This window comes from Myotis daubentonii, chromosome 13 (assembly GCF_963259705.1).
Source record: "Myotis daubentonii chromosome 13, mMyoDau2.1, whole genome shotgun sequence".
Lineage (NCBI taxonomy): Eukaryota > Metazoa > Chordata > Mammalia > Chiroptera > Vespertilionidae > Myotis > Myotis daubentonii.
In genome coordinates this window covers 58,982,359-59,005,077 of record NC_081852.1, presented here as the reverse complement: position 1 = coordinate 59,005,077, position 22,719 = coordinate 58,982,359, and the positions used below count along the sequence as shown (strand labels likewise).

Genomic DNA, 22,719 nt, shown 5'->3' with positions numbered 1-22,719 from the left:
CCTGACTCTTCCCGAGGAGCCGCCCCGGGGAAGCCTCGCGGCTCCTGCACTCAGCACCCAGGCCAGCTTTGTGCTGCCTTCCTCTTTGGAACGGGACGAAGGTGTTTGTCACCAGGGGTCGCCTTTGCTGACAGTCACTAGGCTCTAGTGTTCTCCATGCTACCTATGTCACCCAGGGGGATGAGTGGAGAGGTCAGCCCTCATGGCCACTCCCTCCAAAGCCTGGGCACTTCTCTGAAGTAACAGCTGAACCAAAGTCCAAGTGCAGAGCGGGCGGTGCCTTCACCAGACGGGCGGGAAGGGACTGGCTTCCGATTTTGTCCTAGGTTGGCCCCCGAGGCTAGGTTATCTCTAGGGTGAAATGGGAGAGGCACTGGCCAGCGTGACTGTCAGCTGCTTCCTAACTCAGGAGTCAGCTTCTTGGACCTCCACTGAAGCAGGACGTCTCCTTCTGGGGGGCTGGAGACCCAGGCCTGAGCCCCGCCTCCAGCCCAGGCCAAGCCCCCTTGAAGCTGGCCTGGAGCAGGCTGGGGCTCACTGAGGCCGCCTATGGGCTTGTCTGCAGCCAGCAAGCCTGAGCCTGCATTTGGGGTGTGTTTGGGGTGCAGTGCTCCTAGTCCCTGGCCTCCAGGCAGCTCATGCTCAGCACCTGCTCCCAGGTCCCTGCCAGGGACTTTCATCACCCGAGGCCGATTCCCCAAACTCCATCTTCGGTCTCCGCCCAAAGCCCAGCCCTTGGGGGATGGCACGCAGGCCCTGGATGGAGGAGGGGGCCTGTGAGTCCTCCTCGGGCTGCCCACCCTCCCCACCTCCTTCCTGCAGCCTCTGGGCCCTCCCTGCCCTGCCTCAACCCACCCCGGGAGGCCTCCCCCGCTGGAGAGCACACGCAGCCTCCGCTCAGCGTAAGGCCCGGGGTGGACCCTCCTGCTTCCACATGTGCACGTGTGTCCGTGCCTGTCTGGGCCCCGGAGCAGAGGGCAGCCCCTGGCAGTACCACGGAGGCTGCAGGGAGGGCACAAGCTGTCCCCATCACCTCCTGGCTCCTGGGCTTCTCTTGGAGGCAGCCTGGTCTGGGGTGTGAAGCTGCCTGGGCCTGTCCTGACTCAAGCTCTGGGCCAAGCCCTCCCCAGCAATTTCCTGCCCCTCCCCCAGCTGCCATGTCACTGGGAGCTGGGAGCTGGGGGAGCCCCTCCCCACCTCTGGGTGGATTTTCCCTCTCCCAATACAGGGAGCAATGGGTGCTGTTTGTAGCCCAGATCCCCACAACCAGAGGGTCTGGGCCCCCAACCAAGGCTTACACAGCCAGCACCCAGGCATGGAGGCCTGGTCCCCGCACTGAGGCCATTGGAGCCTTCCTGACCCTTGAGTCTCAAGGCTGGGCAAGCAGATCCTCTATCTCCAATCCTCTTAACAAGGCCCCAGGACCCAGTCCTGGGAGCCCTGCAGCTCTGACTGTGCTGTGGGGCCCCTGACAGCCGTCTGACTCAGTGTGTACGTGGGCCGTGTGACTCAGGCTGAAATGCTGCCGGAGGCTTGTGGTTCTGAGTCTGATGCTGCTTCTGTGCCATTGGGGGTGGGGGGTGGGCAATGAGACTGTGGAATCCAGGAACTGAACCAAGACTGGGGTGGCCCCCAGCTCCCCAACTCTGGGTGTGGAAGAAGCAGGGAAGCCTGGATGCCAGGACAGAGAAGCCCTTGCCCATCCCCCAGGCAAACTCAGGGCCTGGGGGCATCCTGGCCACAGGGACGCACTGCCCTGGAGCACCCATCTCAGGGCCAGACGCTGCTTGCCTGGCACCTCCCTACTCATCCTCCAAGCGAACTCCTTCCAGGGGCCACAGACTCCATGAGGACTGGTGGGGCCCCATCCTGCAGGCCCAGCTCCTCCTTGGTTCCCAGCACCCCGAGCAAAGCAAGGTGACCCATCCATCTCGAGGGACTGCAGCAAGGGACCTAGGACCACCCACTGAGGGTGGCCAGCACAGCCCCCTGACGGCTCCTACCCGTCCTCATGGCCCTTGGGCAAGAGTGGACCCCCCGGGGACACAAGTTCTTGTGAGCAGGGTCTCCTACAGGACTTCAGGTCGGTGGACACAGGACACCGCCAGCCAGCCCGGGAGAGGGGCAACCAGTCCACGTTCACAGACACAATGACAACAAAACCCCGCAAGGCTCAAGGCAACCAGGTCTAAGTCTTCACTTCCAAACTAAGCTGGTGGCACAGCCAGGAGCCAATGTGCAGCCCCGAGTCCCTGGCCTCCCTGGCCTCCAGGCTCGTGAGTTCCGCACACTGCTGCCCACCCCCCGCTCTTTGTACAAGATGTCCCTCAGCCTGCTGGACAGTGTGCGGCCACATCTGGTCGGGGGAGGTCCGTGCGGGTTCAAGTTCCGGGTCTAGTTGACTTGGGAGCCTCTCCCTGAGGCCTCTGGCTCACTGGGGCTCAGTCCCACGTCTGGTCAGCTCACTGATCCGCTGGTCCTTCAGCTTCACCAGGTGCTCCAGCCTGATGACCTTCATCTGCAAAACCTTCAGGGAGACACACGTCTCTCGCCCCGCCCACCTGGCAGAGCCGGGCAGTTTCGGCCCGAGCTGAGTGTCCAGCCAGCCAAGCTGCAAGGGGGACCCCCAGCCATGCTGCAAGGCCACGCGGCCCCCAATCAGACCCCAGGCCATTAAGGGGACCCCCGGAAAGGCCCTGCGGAAGTCACGGGAGGGGCGGCCTCCTCCCCCCTTGCCGCCGAGCGCTGGCCCGCTGTTAGGGGGGCAGTCCTGCGGATGGACGGTGTGCCAGGTGTCCTTCTAAGAGTTAACAGTCAAGAGCATGTCCATGTGCAGATGACGTGTGGTAGAACTGTCCATTTGAACCCTATATGATTTTATTGACCCATGTAACCCAATGAAGTCAATTTTTTAAAAACCTGCCGACAAATCTTGCTTTATCAGAAAAAAAAGTTTCATGAAGAACGGAAGCCACCCCAGCCTCCTCCATCAGGACGGCCACGTCACCAGGCTCCCCTGCTTGGAGGCGCGGACCCACCGCACGCACAGGCAAGTGGAAGAGGGGGATCTGAAAACGCTCATCTGCCCCCAACACCATGTGCAGAGTGAAGTCAGCAGCGGCCGGCCCACACTCCGGCTGAGGACAGCCTGCTCCCGCGGGCCCAGGTGGCGTGGGCCACCAAGTGCTGTCCACCGACCGTATCCTGGCCACACCCCTCCCCCAGGGCCCGCTCCCCAGCAGCATGCAGTGAAGGGCAGGGGCGGCCCAAGGCTGCCCACTGTGCAGACTTCCTCCTTGGGCCGACACAGAAGGAGCCTGCCTGCCCCACATGCCCAGGTCCTCAGCTGCTGCCCCCATGGCCCTGGGCACCTGTCGCCCCACCTGAAATATCCACTGAAACAGCCAGCGACATTCTGAATGGCACGTAGAGTCGCTTCCCCCTCTGGGTTGCATAAAGCACAAGGTTATAATCCCCTTTGTCAGCTCCTGAGTGGACCAGAGCCCCGGGCTATGTCAGACCTCGCTGAGGGAGTTGCTTCACATCTCATCGCTTCCTCTCTGCTGTTCCTCAGCAAAGGCAGACCACACCGTGACATCACTTCCTGCATTCTCAAGAAAACAGCTCACCAATGGGGAAGCATCCCTCATTTTGGAAAATCCTAAAATTACTAGGCCTACAAATTAGGCAAAACTAGATTTGAATTATTTATCCAAATTTGCTTCTTAATTGCCGGCCCTAGACAAACTAGTTAAAACGTTTTCTCAGATTCCCAAGATGGGGGATATATGTTCTAAATTATTTTAGCAAGTTATTGCTCTACAGTCCATCACATAAATGTTCCTAAATTCCCGCGAATAAGTGAAAATGAGTTATTAGGCTTGGAGGAGGGGAGAAACTGGGCACAGGAGCACTTGCTGAGGTAGGTTACAAATAAAATACTTGGGGGAGAGATCAACCAAAGGACTTGTATGCCTGCATGTAAGCATAAGCGATGGATGTGGACAACAGGGGGTGAGGGTGAGGGCAGGATTGGGAGGATGAGAGGACATTGGGGGGATAAGGACACATTTGTAATATCGTAATCAATAAAGGGAAAATAAATTTTTAAAAAAAGGAAATTGTAAAAAAAAAAATACTTAAAAAAAAAAAAAAGAAACAGCTCACCAAGCCCAGGACACCCACCAGGGAAGCACCCTGTCATCACAATTCCTGCGGGCCCCTGGGACTCTGAGCGGACCGGTGTGGCCTGCCCCCCCCCCCCCCCCCCACTGTCTCAGGCCCGAAGCTGCGACCTATGCTCTCATAGGGTGGTCATCCTCTGGCAGCACGGGGCCTGAGCACTTCCTGAGCTCAGGACCACTGCAGACCCTTGGTGCTCTCAGAACCAGGCGTGCACCCTCAGGACCAGGCCTGCACCTTGAGGACTATCTTCTGCTCCCTGACGTGGCCCTGGGCCTGCTGTCCATCACATCCGGGCGGTGACGCCTGTAACTGTCTGCAGCCCCCGGAATGTGGGCCCTGGGGCTTGGTATCTGGGGAGGCTTGGATGGTGAGTTCTTGGGGAGGGGACACTAGACTCTTCTCTGTGCTTCTGGATGTGTTTTGAATATTCCATAGTAAAAAATAATCCAGCCCTGGCCAGGGTGGCTCAGTGGGTTGGAACCTCTCCCTGTACATCAAAAGGTGGTGAGTTTGAGTCTTGGTCAAGACACATACCCTGGTCCGGGTGTGCAGGAGGCAACCACCAATGTTTCTCTCATATCAATGTTTCTCTCTCTCTCCCATCCTCTAAAATCAGTTAAAAAAATTTGTAATTAAAAAAAACCCTAAATGTGGGTTCTCCCATTGCCATACCCCCCACTATGGGTCTGAGCTGCATAGAAAGGAAAGCAATGCCTCCCCATAACGCCCACAACCAATTCCTCTACTTCCTGGGGGGTGGGCATGGAGGGCCACCCCGGTCACCATACCTGGACGGTCTCCTGCAGAATGGCCAGCGCCTGCTCCTTTTCCTCCAGCAGCTGCTGCACCCCAGTGTTCAGGTGCTCCCGGGGCCCACCGGTGGGGTCCCGACTGAAAGGCAAACACCCGGCCTTTAACCCGGCAGCTGGCAGGAAAGGGTGGCGGGGGTGCAATGGCAGAGGGTTCAAGAGATGGAGCCCACCCTCTGCACGCAGAGTGTCCCGTCTTCTCTGCCCTCTGACTCTGAAGGGTCTTTACGCCGGAAGGCACTGTGGAGCTCGGCAGGCCTTCGAGACAAGTAGACATGACTCAGGTCCCCAGATCAGAGAGGCGCCTCGCCAGCAGCAGCACACGGGGTGAGGGCGAGCCCACACAGAGTGCGCCATGTGGGCCCGGCCCGGCCTAGGCCGTCCCGAGGTGCAGCCTGGATGCCTCCATTTGGAGAAGTGCCCATTGAACAACAGCCGCCCTGCGTGGCCCCTGGACAGAAGCCGTGGGCCCCCACTCAGGATGGCGTCAGGGCCCCTCTCAGGCCCCTCAGGGCGAGCAGCTGCCCTCCTGGAGGCCACCAGCCCCACTGGGCCCTGTGTCACCTGAGGACACCTGCCCTCCCTTGCAGGTGTGTGAACTCGAGGGCGCCACACGCCTGTCTCGATGGTGCTGCCCGCTTCCCACACACATCAGGGGTCTGGGTACTACCGGCGTGGGGGGTGGTCGAGAGCCCCAGCCACAGTCCATCAGCATCTGCACTGGAGACTCCTGGGTCCTGCAACGATTTCAGAGGTTGGACCGTGAGAGGCAGCCCGGCAGGGCTCACACCAGACCTCGTAGCCAACTGGCCCCCCTGCATGTCCCAGCCACAGAGGGAGGGGCACGGGAGGGGGTATGGCCGGTGTGGGCCTGGGGACGAGCATTGTGAAAAGGGAGTTTCACCGTCCCAGATCGGCCAGGGGACCAGGGGCTTCATGACCACTCATTTCTTGCTTTCAGTTTCCCACTGGCAGACGGCAGGCTCAAAGGCGGTACGTACAAATGCACCGACGAGCACGCCTGCGCCAGGTGGGTCCGCGCGGACAGCGCCGTCCACCACCTTTTCCTTCAGCGCGCACAAGATGGGCTCGATGGCCCCGGGCGTGTTGGCCACCACCTTTCGGATATCCCCCTCTGAGACACAGAAACGCAGCTTGTGAAAGACTTTCCTGTGAAGGAAGGGGGTGTGGCCCTCAGAGCAGTGCGCTCCGGCTCTCCGAGGAGGGGATGCTGGGGCTAGGGCTCCTCCTGGCCCTGCACCTGCAGAGGCCTGTAGCCATCTCGTTCCCAGCCGCCCCACGAATACTGGGTGCCCTGTGCGCTCAGGCCTGGGCCCCCAGCTCCCTGATGGGCATCTCCGGGACACTGCACGGTAGAAGTCACCTTCCTGCTTGAGTCACCCTCTGCTCTGAGGAAGTCCGAGGTTCACCTCCAATGCCCAGGACCTGGCTTCTCACCACCACTGCCGCACACACCTGCCTGCAGCTGCCACCTCCCCTCCCAGCCTCCGAAACAGGCCTCGACCCTGCAGTGCCTCTCAGCCCCAGGCTGGGCGCAGGGCCCTCGGCACAGTCTCCAGGGACCCTTGGAGGTTCCGAATATGAGTACCCTCCCCATCCAGCTCCAACCCCTCGGGTCACCACAGGACTCTGCCCCCTGCCCCCACGGCGACCCCCTCCGCACCCACAGGTCGCCTCCCATCACTGTCTGTCACTTGCTCAGCGGCCCTGCCTCATCCTCCATTGCACTTATCACACCTGACACATCTCCTTTATGTGTCTTCCCTCTAGACCAGTGACGGCGAACCTTTTGAGCTCGGCGTGTCAGCATTTTGAAAAACCCTAACTTAACTCTGGTGCCGTGTCACATATAGACATTTTTTTATCTTTGCAACCATAGTAACACAAAGACTTATATTTTTGATATTTATTTTATCTATTTAAATGCCATTTAACAAAGAAAAATCAACCAAAAAAATGAGTTGGTTGACACGCGTGTCATAGGTTCGCCATCACTGCTCTTGACTCAGCCCCATGAAGGCAGAGGTCATGTCTGCTGTGCCTGAAGCAAAGCCCTGCACCCTGAATTATTGTTGAGTGAGAGGTGTGGTCGGCATCGGTGGGACACACGGTCCGAGGGCAGGACCAATACCCTAATGAGTGAGTCTCAAGCTGACCAGTGCTGTCCTCTTGGTGGGGAACCCCCAGGAGCCCCAGGTTGATGGTGAAATTCTGATAGGAACACGGATACTAGCATGGTGTCAGGGAAACCCATAGCAAGGAAACAGCCTGAGAACCTGTCCTGGAGACCAGGAAGGGTGGGGGAGAAGGAGTCCCCCGACTCCCAGCGCGGACTGGGGGCTCCAACAAGAACAGGCGGGGGGGGGGGGGGGGGGCGGGGCGGAGAGCCTGCCTGTTGAGAGTGCTCCAGTTGCTGAGCTTCTGGTCCGTGTTGCAGGTGGGCACGTAGTTGTGCAGGTCCACGAGCCTGGGGTGGTAATGCTTCACAATCTCCGCCAGCATCACTGGGGGTGGGGTGGGGGGGGGGCAAGGTGAGCCTGGCCCGCCCAGCTAGGAACCCCTATTTACTTCCATCCTCAGTCTCCATGGCCCCGAGGTGGATGAGGACAGAGAGCGGAGTCCTGGGGGAGCGATCACTGGGACCAAGGTGTGGGTGCTCCAGGGGGAGGGGTGTGGAAACCGCGTTCAGAGGTGCTGGAGGGAACCCCGAGTTTGCACCACCCGCCCCAGGGAATGCCGGACGGAGGAGGGGAATTGCCGAGTAACGGGGCTGAATGCACAACGCGGGCCCTCCCCGCTGCCATCCTCCTCCTCCTCCTGGGGCGTCAGTGCCCCCACTTGCCCGCGTCCTGCGCATCCCTTTAGGGGCGCCCCTCACACCCTGTTCTGGGGTCTTCAGCACTCTGCAGGGAGCCCGGGGAGCTGGGACACTTCGCGAGACACCGGCCCTAGCCGGGCCATCGCGTCTGGCCGGCCACATCCCGCTCCGCCTGGGCCCGTGCCTCCCTCACCGCCGTCGCTGAAGTCCCGGGCCAGGTGGCGCTTGGGCCGGCTGAGCGGCAGTCGGTCCAGCCAGGCGTACAGGCCGCGGAGCGCGAGGGGAGACGGCGGCGGCGGGGCCGGGGAGCCCGGTCTGGCGGCGCCCAGCATGGCTGCGGGACTGATTGTTGGCCGTTGCTAGGAGACGGCGCCGGAAGGGGCGGGTCGTTGGGCCGTTGCGGGGAGACAGGGGGCGGGGCCGGAAGGGCGGGAGTTTTGTAGGTGAGGGTGGAGGTCAGTGGTTGGGCTGGGGCCAAGGGTCAGTGCGCCCGGACCGCTCAGTTTGAGGGGGCGGGGGTGTCTTATGATCACGTCCGAGAGCAAAGAAGGTGAAAAGTCGCCGTCCTTGAACAGTGCACATTTTATTTTAACACGCGTTGGAACCTTAACTATTACAAATTGAATTCCACCCAATAAAAATCTCCAGTCATTTAAAAGTTGATCAATAATTTAATCGTAAAACCATACTTTTTTTTAAATAGCAGGGAAACAGGCTCTGAAAATTGAGGGGCTTGCAGTCCGGGGGTGCCGGAGCACACCAGCAGGACTGGGAAGCACAGCACACGGGCCTTCCACCTGGGGGGCCTGGAGGGCACAGCAGTGCGGTCCGGACACACCCATAGGCAGGCCACGCAGCAGCCGGCCCCAGCCTGGCGGAGCTGAGTGTGGCCAACGTGGGTGAGAGTCAGGAACCCCAGCAGAGACCTGACCGGGCGGCCCTCGGCTGTGACCCTGGGATGCGGAAGCAAGACCTTGGCCACAAGGAGGTAGGTAGCTCTTCTGCTGGGACTTTGCAGAGTGGGCCCAGCCCACTATGGGGGCACTGCAGGGGCTGGCACCGGGTTCTTTCAACATGAACAGCTTGCAGACAGGTGCGCGGGTGCCCCAAGGGGCATCATCTCCTTAGGACAGGGGGCTTCAGAGCAACCTTTGGGCCAACTCCCTTGAAGGAGGAAACAAGAAACAATAAAAACCACCTGCTATGAAGAGTACATCTGAATCTTATTTCCTTTCACACTTATTAAAATTTAGATTCTTCGTTCAGCCAACAATATGATGGCCCCCTGCATACAACAATAACAGTGACGGCCGTAGTGCTCACAGCTAACACTGGATAAAGGACAGACTTTCGTACTTAGGCTAGTAGGTGAAGACAAATGACCAGCCAGTAGGAGCAGCCATCCCTGAAAAGTCCTCTGGCAGAGTATACAGCAGAGGTTAGAACAGCCGTGGGCAAACTACGGCCCGCGGGCCGGATTCGGCCCGTTTGAAATGAGTAAAACTAAAAAAAAAAAAAAAAAAAAAAAAAAAAAAAAAAAGACTACCCTTTTATGGAATGATGTTTACTTTGAATTTATATTAGTTCACACAAACACTCCATCCATGCTTTTGTTCCGGCCTCCGGTCCAGTTTAAGAATCCATTGTGGCCCTCGAGTCAAAAAGTTTGCCCACCCCTAGGTTAGAATATACCTACAGCTAACATTTCTCCTTTTAGCCGACAGTGTAACCAACCCCCGGGGCAGTGCCCTGGTCAGCCTGCACCACTGCCCCTGCAGGTGACACTGCTCTGGCGGGGGAGGCTCACCTCAGTGGTTCCAGGGTTGGCCCCTCCAGCCTTGGGCTTGACTGGTGGCATTGGAGGCACGGAGGTTGGCTTGATCACCTGGGAGGAAGCAGACACAGTGACTGGATGACACCTACCTGTCCCGAACTGGGCACAGCACTGTCTTCCCAGGGGCTCGGCTCTGCTCCAGACCGGCCCGCAGGCTTCTCTGCTGAGCTCTCTATAGAGAAGTCCCACCCAACACCCTGCCTCCACCAAGGCCAGAATGAAACCCAAACCAGCGGGACATGGCTGCCCTCTCCCCAAGACCCCTAGACCACCCCAACTTTACCAATAAAAAGCTTTTAAAACTGCCGGAATGTGGGTCTTGGAAGTTCAAAACCAAGAATTAACAACTAAAATTGGCATTTTTTTTTCATTTTAGTTTCCCCAAGGTGACAGGGGGTGGGACTCCGGATGGAGGTGGAAGGCTGACCAGGCCTGGCCCAGCCATGCTCAGCCCTGGCCACACACCCTAGCATTTAGGAGGCCTGGGTGGGGCCCAGCATTTGTAGTTTTCTATAACCCAGAAGGACCTTGGTGAGCAGCTGGTCCCTCACAGCCTCTGCCTGGCTATCTCCACTTTCTGGGCCAGAAATCTCTGCCTACCCTGGCCCCCATCTGGCTGGTCAAAACCCCTCCTTAGACCGTCTTTGTAACTTTCTATAAGTCTAAAATTATTTCTAAATAAAATGTTTAAAAAGAAAGCAATAGAGAATATCTATTAAGCAAGCACCTTAGTGAAGGTTGTTATAGGGAGATCCACGTGTGTCAGTTAAAAAATTAATAGAGCCTTAGCCAGTGTGCTAAGTGGTTAGAGCGTTGCCCCCCCCACCCCCCCCCACACACAAGGGTCACAGGTTCGAATCCTAGCCCCGGTCGGGGAGCATGGGGGAGGTAACCAATAGATGTGTCTCTCTCACATCGATGTTTCTCTCTCTCTCTCTCTCATCCTCCCTCCCTCCCTTCCACTCTCTCTAAAAATCCCTCTGGTGAAGGTTAACAACAACAAAAAGGTTATACGAATTGCATCTCTCAAAGTACCTCCAAGATATCGAGGCCACAGGGAGAAACCTGTGTGAGTCAGCATCCTGGGTAATAGACAGACAGGTGGACAACAGGACACCTGGTGGGTGGAGCCTGTCCCAGGAGCGGGTGGTGACTGGTCGAGAAAGCCTGGCTGTTCCTGCCACCCCCACTTTGTCAGAAGCACAGGCTGGTATTGGTCCAGGGCCAAGGTGGGTGGTGAGCAGGCCCCAGCAATAAGGAGCCCACCACAGCCAGACCTCTGTGATCTGCCTGAGAGACTCCGGGGTAAGCCTAAAGGTGGTGAGGCCGGCAGGGCGCACTCCAGAGGAGAGCACCCCACACTCTCCTGTGGGGTTTGGGGTGTTGGGAGGCTGGGGGTCTGGCCAGAGGGGAAGGGAACAAGCATAGCCAAGGGAGTCTACTAGTGGCCGAGTGGCCAGGTCCTCTCACCTGTCTGGGCTTCTGCCCCGGGAGGGGCTTGGTGGGAGGAGCAGGTCTGAGCTGGAGGGAGGAACAGACAGGAGCCCAGGCCCCCAGGTTAATGTCCTCACTGGGCCCAGGTGGTCAGCCTCTGAAAGTGGGGCGGCTGCACCCTGGGGTCCCAGCCTCCCAAATCCAGCCCTTGGACCCCCCACCTCCTGGGACCCCATTTTCGCCACCTACACTGCCTGGTTGGGGGCCCCACCACCACTCACCTGGGCTGGAGACTGCTGGGTGTACATGGGAACTGGGAAGGGTGGGCTGGACATGGTGGCCGGAGGCTGCAGGGAATAGGACCATGAGCCTGGGTCTCCCCTCGCCGTCACCCAGCCCCCCAGCCCCCCAGCCCCCCAGCTCAGGACCTGAGGTTTCTGCCCCTCCCAGAGGGAGAATAAAGCTCCAGGTGTGTGTATGTATGGCGGCTCTGCCCCACCACCAGCAGGGCCCACAGCCCGAATGTGACCTGCACATTCCCTTTGCTCAACCGTGTGAACGCTCTGAGGTGCCGGGTTGCAGCAGAGGGAGACTGGCCCTCAAAACTGTCCTCAGGCCCTGCAGCAGCCTCGAACCTGATTCAAGTTCAATGGCCAATTCTGTCATCAGCCGTGTGGGTCCTCAGACCTCCCATCCTCAAGCCTCCTTCCTGCCTCCCCACAGGGTGACCATGGCTGCTGCACTCGGGCCCTGGGGAGCAGCTGGTGCTTACAGCAGGGGGTGGCCGTGTAGGGGTCACTGCAGAAGCTGTGGGCCGGGGGAGCGGGCCGGAGTGGCTGGCATACATGGGAGTGACCGGCTCTGGGGAGTGCGTGGTGGGGGCCGGAGCCATGCCCTTCTCTGGCCCGAAGCCCCTCTTCTGGAACAGGGGGTTAGAGAGCCCCATGGCGGTCTTGGGTGCCACGTTCCTGCCAAGAAAGTAAGATGAGTCAGTGCATCCTGGCCTCAGGGTCCAATCCAGGACCCAATCCAGCTGCCTCCGTACCTGCCACCCCCCACATGGTGCACCAGCCACAGCCACTCGAAAAGGAGAGGCAGCCTCGTGTGCGTTTTCCTGCGACTGGCACGGGGTCCAGGTCCCGACGGGGTGGGCGGCTGTTGAGTGGGTGGGGTGGGCAGTTCTCTGAGCCCATGCTATCCCCAAAGTGCCAACACCTACCAGGGTCAGGTGTGTGGGGGGGTCTGGGACCATCTCTCTGGGCTTACCATATCCCCAACCTGTCACCAAAACTTGTCACCTGTTCCCACCCCACGACAGGCCCTCGGGGACCCGCTGTGGGTTCTCTTCTTCCTCCAGCAGCAGCGGGGCCGTTTCCCAACAGCGAGGAGGGGATGTGCTTGTTGCGCAGGGACATTGTGCAACCCTCACCTCCCTCGGATGCGGCTCCCAGTCTTGCGGTAGACGACCACGCCCAACACGGTGAGTGCCAGGGTCACCAGGAGCACCACAGGCACCACTACGCCCATCAGGAGGCTCCCAGATGCTGTGGGGAACATGAGACCAGGTGTCCATGGGGCAGTGGGGTTGAGAGGACAGATAGGGGCCTTTCTGGGGCCCCTTCTTGACCGGAGCCCTGGCCTCTCCCTGCAGCCACATGCTCATCTGAAGACCCTTCTCCTGCAGGGCCGAGGTGGGGTTACTGGCTCTGGGCCCTACCCTAGACCCGTGAGGTCAGGATGCCCGGGCCTGCAAGTCTGACTCTTTAACAAAACACCAATGGTGTGGGGGCACGCAGCTTCCTTCTCGCTGCCCAAGTGGTCCCGCTGCCCCATCGGGCTGTGTGGGTGTGGAGGCCCAGGGGGCCGTCGGGCTCTTACCTACGCGCAACTCAGCCAGCAGCTCTGTGCAGTGGGGTTGGGCCCAGCCCGGTTGGCAGTGACACTGGCCCTTGTGGTTGCACACCTGGGGGACAGCCAGGCATCAGGAATGGGCCCCGGACCCTGCCTGTGCTACATCGCCCAGTGCCCACCCAGGAGTCACCAGGCCCAGCCTAGGCCTGTGAGGGCTCTGCCATGACTGACGGGGACAGGCTGGGCTTGTCCATGGACCTGGCTCCTACGTCCAGGTGTCCTTGGCTGTCACACACGCTGACGGCAGCAGCCCCAGCCTATGTGTCCACAGGCGCCACCACCGCCAGGACTGAGGGTCTACACGGGGCCCACAGATCCTCGCCAGCTCCAGGCCTCTGCCCTCTGTCCACCCAGGCTCGCCCTGAGCGTGGCCTACAGTCTCCTTCACCCCAAAGGCCCACGTACCCCATGGCCATTGCACTGGGCGGAGCAGTTTCTGGACCGGTAAACGTGGAAGTCCTGGCACAGTCCTTTCCAACACACCTGGAAGGCGGGGGGAGGGGGCGGGGGGGGTGTCTCATTAGGCAGTCGGTCTCAACCCCTGACCCCACTCTCCCCCAGTGCGGAAGCCCACCCGGAACCTGCAGGTGAGCTTCAAGGAGCAGGCCGCGGCCACCACAGACAGGCAGGCCTTGTCTGCAGCCCTTCTGCTGGCAGGCGGACCACAGGGGCACAGAGGACTGCCTGCCCCCCGGCCTCTGGGGGTACTTGCAGACGGAAAGGTCTTCAAACCACGGTAGCCAGAACGGCTCTTCTGGCGCCGCCCCGTGCGCTAAGTTTATACTGAGAACAGAGGGTCCATCCATACACACAGCCCTCCGTCGCCACCACCTTGCTTTGGACCACCTGAGCGTGCATGCGGGACACACGTTGGGGACATGGAGTCCAGTGGCCTGACCGCCTCAGGGGGCACATCCAAGCTTGTGTCTGGTCACTCACCCTCTCGTCGCCACACTTGGTGCCTTCGAGCACCTGCTCAAACCCAGAGCCACCGTCCAGGTTAAGAGCCTGGCAAATGGCTGAGCTGTAGGTGATGGTGCAGGAGGCCCGCTCTGGAGGCTTCTGCCCACCTTCACAGAACAGGGTCTCGCACCCGGCCCTGTGAACAGAGAGATTTGCGTGGTCTCCTGTTCTGTGCATGCTGATGTGCTCAGTGGGGACCTAGGGGGCTGCCAGGAAACGAGGCCCAGGACCCTTGGACGGGCGGTGGGGTTCACTGATGGGGCATCCACCCATCTCCCCCAAGGACAGGGTGGTCAGGCCTGACAGTCCTGGAAGACAGGGAGGGCCACACAGACCCCTGACTCAGGCCCCTCCTCCTTTGCGTAGAGAACTTTCTTGGGAGACCCCACCTGTGGGGACATCCCTGGAGCCAGGGGTGTGGGGCTTGGCTGGATGCTCACCTCTCGGCACCAAGGCGGGCATTGCTCTGGCAGCCTGGCAGGACATTGAAGGAGTAGCACGTCTCCCGGGCAGTCTGTGTGCCTGCAGGCCAGGAGCAGGTGAGTCCCCCAGCATGGGACCCGAAGCCACCCCCAGGACTGTGGGTCACCCGCTGCCCGCCTCACCTGGCCCCCACAAGTCCTGGCACCTCTGGGCCCGCGTGGGGCAGGCCCCGTTGTAGCAGTAGCCCCCCGGGCACGGCGTGCCGTTCTCCTGGAAGGTATCCTCTGGGCAAGAGGGCCGCTGGCCATCGCAGTACTCCTCCAGGTCACAGGCGTCCTTGCCGGGGCGGCACAGCTTGCCGGCCGGCTTCACCTGGCCCAGCAGAGTGAAGCTCACCATGGGAACGGCAGGCCCCAGGCTGCTCTCATCACCACCGTCCCCGGGGCCCCTTCCCACCCGCTGACTTTGGGGCACAGCCGGGCGGGGTCAGGAAGGGCCTGTGCTCACCCTGCACTCATGGCAGCAGGCACCATGGGCACACTCAGCCCCCTCGGCCAGCTGGCAGGTGGTGGTGTTGCAGCAGCGGTCCCGACAGTCCTGGGGGACGGACAGGGCAATGCCGAGGGTCTGAGCACCGGGCTCCAGTGGCCCCGGGGCCCACCTCCCTCCAGGACACACCATCAGGGCGGGGGCCTTCCCACGGATCCCCTGCAGGTGGATGTGGGCGTCAGAAGGCAGGGGTGTGTTCTGACTGGCTGTGGGCATGCAGGGCGCCAGGCGGGTCAGGAAGGGCGCCCTAAGCTGTGGGACTGAGACCTGGGGCTGGTGCAGGGCAGAGGGTGGCAGTGCCAGGCCCTGTACCTGGGGGTAGCCGCAGTCACACTGTTCCCCTTGCTCCACAAACCCGTTCCCGCACACGGGGCCGCCTACTAGGCGGTCGGGGTCCGGAGCGTTTGCGATGCAGGTTATACGGGGCTTCTCCACGAACGTCTCCAGGTCGTCCTGGCTGCACTGGCTGAACAGGGTGGGGAACGTGGAGCTGCGGGGAGAGGTGTCTCTCACGGGGGGGGCCGTGGGCTGGCCACCTGCACCTCAGGGCAGCCTGCTCCGCGGGGGCCCTCAGTCAGGACTGCGGTGGGCCTCACCCGATGCTGCCGGCCATGACGCAGCCGCCCCTGGTGCGTGACTCGGGGCAGTAGCAGCCCTGGACGTTCTCATCGTGGTCCATGCCCAGGTTGTGACCCATCTCGTGGGCCAGGGTGCACGCCACGCCGATGGGGTTTGGGCTGTGGTCCTGCAGCGAGAGGCTGTGCTGGATGGGGCCCACTTGGCCCAGTCACCTTCCTGCCGGCCCTGCTGCCCCAAGCAAGGCTGGCATCACTTCCTGCCAACACTTCTTAAAACATGAAAGCATCGCCCAGTGGCTCCACTGGCTGGAGCATTATTCCGTACACTGAAGGGCTGTGGGTTTGATTCCCAGTCAGGGCACACACCCCGGCTTTGGGTTCGATCCTCAGTCGGGGTGCTTGGGATCAATGTGTCTCTCGCTCCCTTCCTCCCTCTCTAACTATTAATAAAAACCATATCCTGGGGTGAGGATTTAGAAAAACACAAGCCATCAATGCACCCTCCTGAAGAGGCAGCCGGTCAGGTGTTCATGGGGACAGACTGCCGTCCAGCAGGTGGACCTGAGCCCTGAGGTCTCCCCCGCACGCATTCCAGCTGAAGTTCCAGGCCTGGCTCCCCACCCCACCCCGCTGGATCCCTCCGCACCTGGTTCACAGCCCCTGAGTTCTGGGAGCACATGGCAGACACCTTGGCCAGTCCCACAGTGGCCCCGGCGAAGTCGATATCACTGCAAGCAAGAGAGGCGTCTGCAGGTGGACTCCCCTGAGTGGCCCCCGCGATCCCACAGCCCTTTGCTGGCGGTGGCTGTTCTCACTGCCCGTCGCCTGCTGCCCACTCACGTGATGAGCTGGACGTTGTCGTGAGGGTGCCGCCCCACCAGGTTCTGTGCCCGCCAGGCCAGGAAGTTGTCCAGCGTGGCGCCAGCGTCGGAGCTGACCTGGATCTTGTCCCCATGGTTCCAGATATCCAGGCCCACCAGGACCACGCGGAATTTGAGTTCCTGATAAAGCTGCAGGAAGACAGGATTCCACGGGTCAGGGACCAGTTGCCTCCTCACCGGCTCTGCCACCCACACCTCCCTCCAGGTGCCTCCTCCTCGTTGACAATCAGGGTTCTGTCAGGCTGGGTGACGTCCAGAATGGGCCTGTGTTGCTTGGGGTCCTGGAAGCCCCTGCTGGGGGAGGACCCCCTGGGAGCCCCCCCTCCCCAGGGTAGAAACAGACGGCACCTTGTCCACGTGGTTCACCACCTCCAGCACCCGCCTGCGCACAGCTTCTCTGCTCCCCAGCTTCTGGAACTGATGACACAGACCCTCAGTCAGCAGCCCATGGACGACTCGCCCCCTCCTGCACACCCCCTGCCCATGGCACCTCTCTGCTGTCCGTGACCACGTATAGCTCCACAAAGCGGGTCTTTCGGGATAGTGGCCGGTTCTGCAAAACAGCAATGAGAAGCTGGTCAGCGGCCCCAGCCATAGGCTCCCTGACCTCGGCCCAGTCTTCACACAGACCACGTCCAGGGCCCCCTGCTCAGTGTTGGGGGACCTGTCTAGGAGGTGCCAGTGCAGACTAAGGAGCCGATTCCGCAGCTGCTGGGCAGTCAGGCCCACTGGCCACCGGGATGGCAGGCAGCACCCTCATTCACTGAATACACGGGAGTCTGGGAGACTCGTAGGTCCAAGCGGCAGGGTTGAAGCTGGGCAGGGCCTCCTCACCCGGGGCCTGAAGGCTGCCAAGGTCCGGGGGCCCAGCATGCTCTCCAGGCTGGTGTTGCTGACCCCGCAGGTCCCCCCCTTCTGCTGCAGGTGCTGTGCCTGGTAGAGCGCGTGCTGCCCCTCTTCCCCGCTTCCATCCAGAGGCTCAATCAGGTGCACAGCCGAGCCTGCCTGAAAGAAGCCCCTGTGGGCAGAGGGGAGCAGGGGCTCGAGTCAGTGCCCCGCCCCCTGCATGCTGCCCAGTGAGGGACAGAGGCCTGGAAGGACAGGAGGCCCCCACTCGGCCCTGGGACATGCAGGCGGACAGTGTCCAGGGCCCAGTGGGAGCCTTGCAGGTGGGGAACCTGTCGTTGTAAATAGAGCCCAGACACCCAGTGCAGAAAGGTGTCCCCAAGTCTGGCCCCTCTGTTCTCAGCCTCAGTTCATGTCTCGGGAAGCGAGGAGTGTGCTGGGGCCCTGACATTCTGACCCACTTCGCCCAGGTCTGGAGCACCCACCTGAGGCCATCACAGGTGCTGAGGCTGGCAGCGGAGAGAGGGTGCCCTTCCACGTGGCCCTGGTAGAAGCAGTGGTCCTGCGGGAGGCGGGCATGAGGGCTCTGCAGGACTCACTCCCAGAGCCCCCAGCCACCTTGGGGAGGGCCACCAGGCCATACCTGCCTCTGCAGCTGCTCGGTCACCTGGGAGCCATTGGCAGCCGTGTAGGTCTCCGTGTAGCCCGAGCCCACCAGGTCCCTAGAAGAGAACCACTGTAGCTCACTGGGCCCCAGCTGCCAGGGAGCTGGATGCCCAGGGCACAGGTGTGCTGGGGGCAGGCCCGGGCCCCTGCTCACCTGTTCTTCCGAAGGTGCAGGGTGAAGGTGTTCCCTGAGGCACCGAGGACATAACTCACACTCTCTGGGTACAGGCCCTGAGCCAGGAAAACAAGAGGGTTCTAAGGTGAGGGCCTTGCCTCAGGCTGTGCCCGTCTCAAACCTGGGGTGGAGCTCAGCTGACAGGGATGCAGCCCAAGGCCAGGGATGCAGCCCAAAACCAGCGGTTCTCAACCTGTGGGTCGCGACCATCGGAAAACACATATAGCATATCAGATATTTACATTACGATCCATAACAGTAGCAACATTACAGTTATGAAGTAGCAATGAAAATAATTTTATGGTTGGGGGTCACCACAACATGAGGAACTGTATTAAAGGGTCGTGGCATGAGGAAGGTTGAGGGCCCTAGGGGTCGCTCAGCATCAGGCTAGTGAAGGGTACTAGGCCAGGCTGGGCTGTAATGCAGGGGTCCTGGCAGGCCTTGGGCCTCGGTTTCCCCATCTGTCCACACAAAGTCCATGACAATAATGCCCCTTAGCCAGGGAGCAAGGGGAGGGGAGATTGTAGCCCTACAGGCAGCAAAGGAGCTGTGGGTGGGATAGCCCCTCCAGCCCCTCCCCCCGTACCCCCGTACCCCCGTACCCTCCCCTCAGGAGATGCAGTCCCTCCACCCCTTGTCAGGGACAGCATGCACCTTGCCCTCAGGGTGGAGTGAGGGTCCAGGGGGCTTAGTGTCCTTCCCAGACACCAAAGACAGGACAGGGCTACCCCCAATACATAGGCAGGCACATCCAATTCACACACACACACACACACACACACACACACACACACACAATGCACACCCCACATGGGTTCCAGGAATGACCCCAGGCAGCTCTGGGTATCTCAGCCCAGGCCAAAGCCCCTAGGAAAGGGTGTCTCTGCAACCATATAATGCAACAGGCTCTTGGGGAGCCAGCCACCCCTCTAGTCTGAGGAGGAATTTGACTTGTCATTGCTGAGTGAAACCGGGGAGTGGCTGGGGCAGCCCCTGGCCCTGCCCACAGGGAGAGGCAGGGAGCAGGAAGGTGAGGCCTTGAGGAGGACGTCACTCACACTTTCTGGGTACAGGTCCTGAACCAAGCAAACAGGGGGGGTCCAGGATGCGGAGCCCAGGTGGGCTGTGAGCCCCCTCAAGTCTGCCCCAAAGCCCTCAGCCCACCTGGCCCTCAGCCCCAAGGCTGGCCCCTCACAACGGGCTGGGACACACAGGAGCTATCATCTTCTAATTGGGCGCTGTGGGGCCAGAGAGGGACCCCCCACACCACCGCCAGGCCATTGTCCGGCCAAGACTCACCACGCCGGAGGGCAGGGCTCTGCGGGCACGAGGACCTGGCAGGCGCTGGGGCCTCACCACCTCGTACTGCTCCACGTGGGGCAAGGGGGGACTGGGGGCAGCCACTGTGGGAGAGAAGGGGATCAGCAGGTGTGCAGGGCACCCATCCTCCTGCCCTGGGAGGCCCCTTCCTAGGTGAGACAGTGGGGACCAGACTCGGATCTGGCATCAGGAAGACAACAGGACCCCAGCTTGGGGCCAGGCAGCCCCTCCAGGAGCCCACAACTAACGGAGCAATTGCGTCTAACAGGGGAGCTGACGGCCTCCCTGGCACTAGAAGCTCCCACATAGCCAGCAACAGGCCGCAGGGCAGGCTGAGTTGGGTGCTGGAGATCAGCCACCCAAGACCCTGTCCTCTCCCTTTTAAGGTATTAACAGGTGTCTTGTGACCATTATCTTGCAAACCTCCAGGCTCAAGAGGCCCTGGGGCGCCCAACTCAGTCCTGTGGCCCCAGCCACTCGCTCGGTTGCCTCCACAGTGGGGATGGGACACCACAGAATCCAGACAGGAAGTTCTCGAGCCGGTTGGGGGCCAGAGCCAGCAGCCTGCTTGGTCCTCCCCAAGCAGGAGGGGGAATCAGGTCCCCAGGTGGCTAGACATCCCCTCCTCTCAGCTCCAGGTACTGCTCCTCAGTCCTCCCTTCCTTCCTGGGGTGGGGATCCGGGTAGGGATGGGCGATCACTGCTCTATCCCAGCCCCAGTTCCCACTAGGAGCCCAGGAATGACCCAGGCACAGGGTTCCCTCACTTCCCTTTTGAAGGTCAGTCTGTCCCCTCTCAGGGCCTCCCAGTGGGACCAGCACAGAGCACAGTGCGGGTACAGGCCAGGTGACCAGCCTCTGGCAGGGAGCAGCTCCCTCCCCCTGGTCAGAGCCCACATCCAGCACTCACCCTGCAGCCACCACACGCTGAGCAGCCAGACCCCGAGGTGGAGCATGGCCGAGGTGTGTATGGGAACTCAGGGGTCTGGAGCACGGGTGGAGGTCTGGGATCACAGATGAGGATTCCGAGGTCTGGGATCCAGATGAGGGGAGGGTGGTGGAGTGTGGATGGGGATCCGGTGGCCTGGAGATCCGGGGTCTAGGATCCAACAGCACAGATGGGGGACTCAGGAGCCAGCAGGAGCAAACAGGACGTGGGGATCCAGGGTCCAAAGTCAGCGGTGTGTGCAGGGATGTGGCTCTGTGATCTATGGAACACGTCTGGTCCCAACACTGGCCCTGAGGCTCTCCTAGGGGGCCCGGCCCAGACCCGCCCTTACCCACTAGGACCCGCCCTCCGGATGCTGGGAGGGGCGGGGTCTGGGGCACCTTGGTCAGGGTGCCCCGCCCCTCCCTTTTATCCTTCCTGCCCCATGCTCTTTGGTGTTCTTATGGCTACTGCTGGTCCCCTGGGGCTCCTGGATGGTGCCCGCTGTCCAGCACATGGAAAAACTTCATAAATGTGGACTGAATTAAGGGAGAGGGAGGCAAACAGACTACTCTGAGCCCCTCCCTGCAAGGCTGGGCCCTGGTGGGGAAAGTGGCATGTGAAAGGCTGTCTCGGGTGGGTGAGTCTGAAGGTGGGGGATACCCTGACTTCCTGGGGAACAGAAAGCTTCTACGGCAGCATGAAATCCACCCAGGCCCTGGTCCTGCTCGAACGGGCTGCAGAGGCCTCACTGGGGAGGGGAGCACCGGGGTGCCATCCGCTTCACCTTCACAGACCCTGTTCTGTGCAGAGGCCACTTCCGGGTGGGCTTGTCCATGGGGGTCGCCCAGCTCTGCTCTGGGGGGCCCCAAATAGCAGTGAAGGCAGCCTGCTCATGGGGACCTCCCCTCGTTTCTGCCCTCCTTGTCCTGCTGGATGGGGTCACCCCACTCTGGCCTGACACAGAGGCTGGGGGTCCAGGCCTCCTGCAGCTGAGCCAAGTGCGTTTGTTCATAATCCCAGACATGCTCCCTGGGATGCTGGGGTGACAGCATGTCAGGGACTCGAGAGGTGGTGGTGTCCACAGGTGGTTCCAGACCAGAGGTTAAAGTTCAGGGGGCCATTATTTCCCCTGAGGGAATGGCATAACAGGAAAAGGCAGAGGGGCTGACACAGACTTTGGGGGCATCTTGAACAGAAGTAACAGGGAAGCCCTGGCCACAGCAGCGGTGTGGGCACAGCGACCAGGCCTGGACCGAGTGGGCCCTGTGGAGGCTCTCACTCATGGCTGTGATAGATGCCATGTGAACCGCAAGCCCCCCAGCAGGTTTCCTTCTGTTCCTTCGTCACATTTTCCAAGTTGTTTCACAGAAAAAGTTTAAAAGCAGCGTGTCCGCCCTGACCATGAGGCTTTACAGTGAGCTGACCCGATGCCCTGTGCGCAGCTCACGGACAGGCAGGGGCTTCACAGTAGCAGCCAGGACCCATGTGGGCCCAGAGGCTCCTACCACACAGGAACCGCCACCCACCCACAGGACACATCTAACTGGTCCCCTCAACCACCTGCAGCCTGGAGGTGCGGGACAGGGACAGGGCACCTGGGCTTCAGGGCCAGGCAGTAGGTCCCTCACCGAGAGCCAGGGGTTCCTCTGCTCAGTCCCCCAGTTGCGTGACACCACGACTGGCAACGGGGTTGGCAGATACGCTTGTTTACTCAGATCGCATCTGCACAACCTGCAGAAGAGGAAACTTTGTGGCTTGCCCAGTCCTGCGGGCAGCAGCCCAGGCCAAGAGCCACTCCTACCTTCACCCCAGGGGATCTTGTCTGTGTGCCCGGGCTGCTTCTAGTCTCATGCCTCCTCAGCTGCCCAGGAGGCCACCTGGAGCAGGTGGTTCAGACTGAATTTCGAAAATGGCTGCATGAGTCAGCAGTGGCCCAGAGGTGTTCGTGGCAGCATCGTCCTCAGGGCTGGTGTGCCATCTACTGCCAGATGGGGAGCCCACAGGTCGTGGAATGGGTTGGGCGGGCATGTTCCCACCTCAGGGCTGTCCTAAGGACACAGGCCTCAGCCACAGCCCCAGGCTGCACATTCGTGGATGCAGGTCACAACTCACCTACCGCACAAGGAGCTGCTGCCCCCTAGTGCCAGGAGCAAACCCCAGCCCATGGGTTTGAGGGTTCTGGCAGACTCCAGGGAGCCCAGCCCGTCTCCCCGCAAGGCACCTTGGCAATTATTCTAATGTTGCTCAAATGCCTTTTTCTTTGAGACCAAAAAAAAAAAATCCCCTAAAGTGCGGCTCACAGGTCAGCACACCATGGAGACACCACTCTGGTCTGGGAGGCTGCTCTGCCCTGAGAAAGACAGACTGAGCAGA

At 60.7% G+C, this 22,719-nt stretch overlaps 2 protein-coding genes across 7 annotated transcripts; both read right to left on the bottom strand.

Moving 5' to 3' along the window:
• Positions 1-2,173: 2,173 nt before the first annotated feature.
• On the bottom strand, positions 2,174-20,666 carry ADAM8 (ADAM metallopeptidase domain 8). 6 transcript variants are annotated; one of them, XM_059661655.1, is made up of 29 exons: positions 20,326-20,665; positions 19,396-19,499; positions 18,073-18,149; positions 17,896-17,974; positions 17,738-17,814; positions 17,241-17,424; positions 16,897-16,959; positions 16,755-16,823; positions 16,366-16,535; positions 16,172-16,253; positions 15,544-15,692; positions 15,260-15,437; positions 14,906-14,995; positions 14,581-14,770; positions 14,416-14,497; positions 13,952-14,111; positions 13,418-13,495; positions 12,980-13,064; positions 12,531-12,645; positions 11,874-12,069; positions 11,383-11,448; positions 11,138-11,188; positions 9,641-9,718; positions 8,027-8,997; positions 5,996-7,519; positions 5,665-5,731; positions 5,168-5,252; positions 4,974-5,076; positions 2,174-2,527 (listed from the first exon to the last, which is right to left on the bottom strand). In XM_059661655.1, the coding sequence occupies exons 1-24, from the start codon at positions 20,369-20,371 to the stop codon at positions 8,950-8,952; spliced, it is 2,517 nt and encodes an 838-aa protein (XP_059517638.1). In that variant the 5' UTR covers positions 20,372-20,665; the 3' UTR covers positions 2,174-2,527; positions 4,974-5,076; positions 5,168-5,252; positions 5,665-5,731; positions 5,996-7,519; positions 8,027-8,949. The 6 variants fall into 6 exon arrangements, with proteins under 6 accessions (XP_059517638.1, XP_059517636.1, XP_059517637.1 ...); XM_059661653.1 differs by having other exon boundaries at positions 5,168-5,731; XM_059661654.1 differs by having other exon boundaries at positions 4,974-5,252.
• On the bottom strand, positions 2,432-8,165 carry LOC132214674 (sperm flagellar protein 1-like). The gene is made up of 5 exons (XM_059661989.1): positions 8,027-8,165; positions 7,408-7,519; positions 5,964-6,164; positions 4,974-5,076; positions 2,432-2,770 (listed from the first exon to the last, which is right to left on the bottom strand). The coding sequence occupies exons 1-5, from the start codon at positions 8,163-8,165 to the stop codon at positions 2,432-2,434; spliced, it is 894 nt and encodes a 297-aa protein (XP_059517972.1).
• Positions 20,667-22,719: the final 2,053 nt, after the last annotated feature.

What these genes read in the sequence shown, in the direction of transcription:
- ADAM8 (XM_059661651.1), bottom strand. Translation starts at nt 20,371, where the DNA reads ATGCTCCACCTCGGGGTCTGGCTGCTCAGCGTGTGGTGGCTGCAGG. An exon ending in GAGCCCTGCCCTCCGGCGTG is followed by an intron (nt 18,150 to 19,395) that starts GTGAGTCTTGGC and finishes TTCCTGGCTCAG; the next exon opens with GGCCTGTACCCAGAGAGTGT. An exon ending in GCCCGCCTTGGTGCCGAGAG is followed by an intron (nt 14,112 to 14,415) that starts GTGAGCATCCAG and finishes CTCTGTTCACAG; the next exon opens with GGCCGGGTGCGAGACCCTGT.
- LOC132214674 (XM_059661989.1), bottom strand. Translation starts at nt 8,165, where the DNA reads ATGCTGGGCGCCGCCAGACCGGGCTCCCCGGCCCCGCCGCCGCCGTCT. An exon ending in AACTGGAGCACTCTCAACAG is followed by an intron (nt 6,165 to 7,407) that starts GCAGGCTCTCCG and finishes CTTCCTTCACAG; the next exon opens with GAAAGTCTTTCACAAGCTGC. An exon ending in TTTGAGCCTGCCGTCTGCCA is followed by an intron (nt 5,077 to 5,963) that starts GTGGGAAACTGA and finishes TTTGCCTTTCAG; the next exon opens with TCGGGACCCCACCGGTGGGC.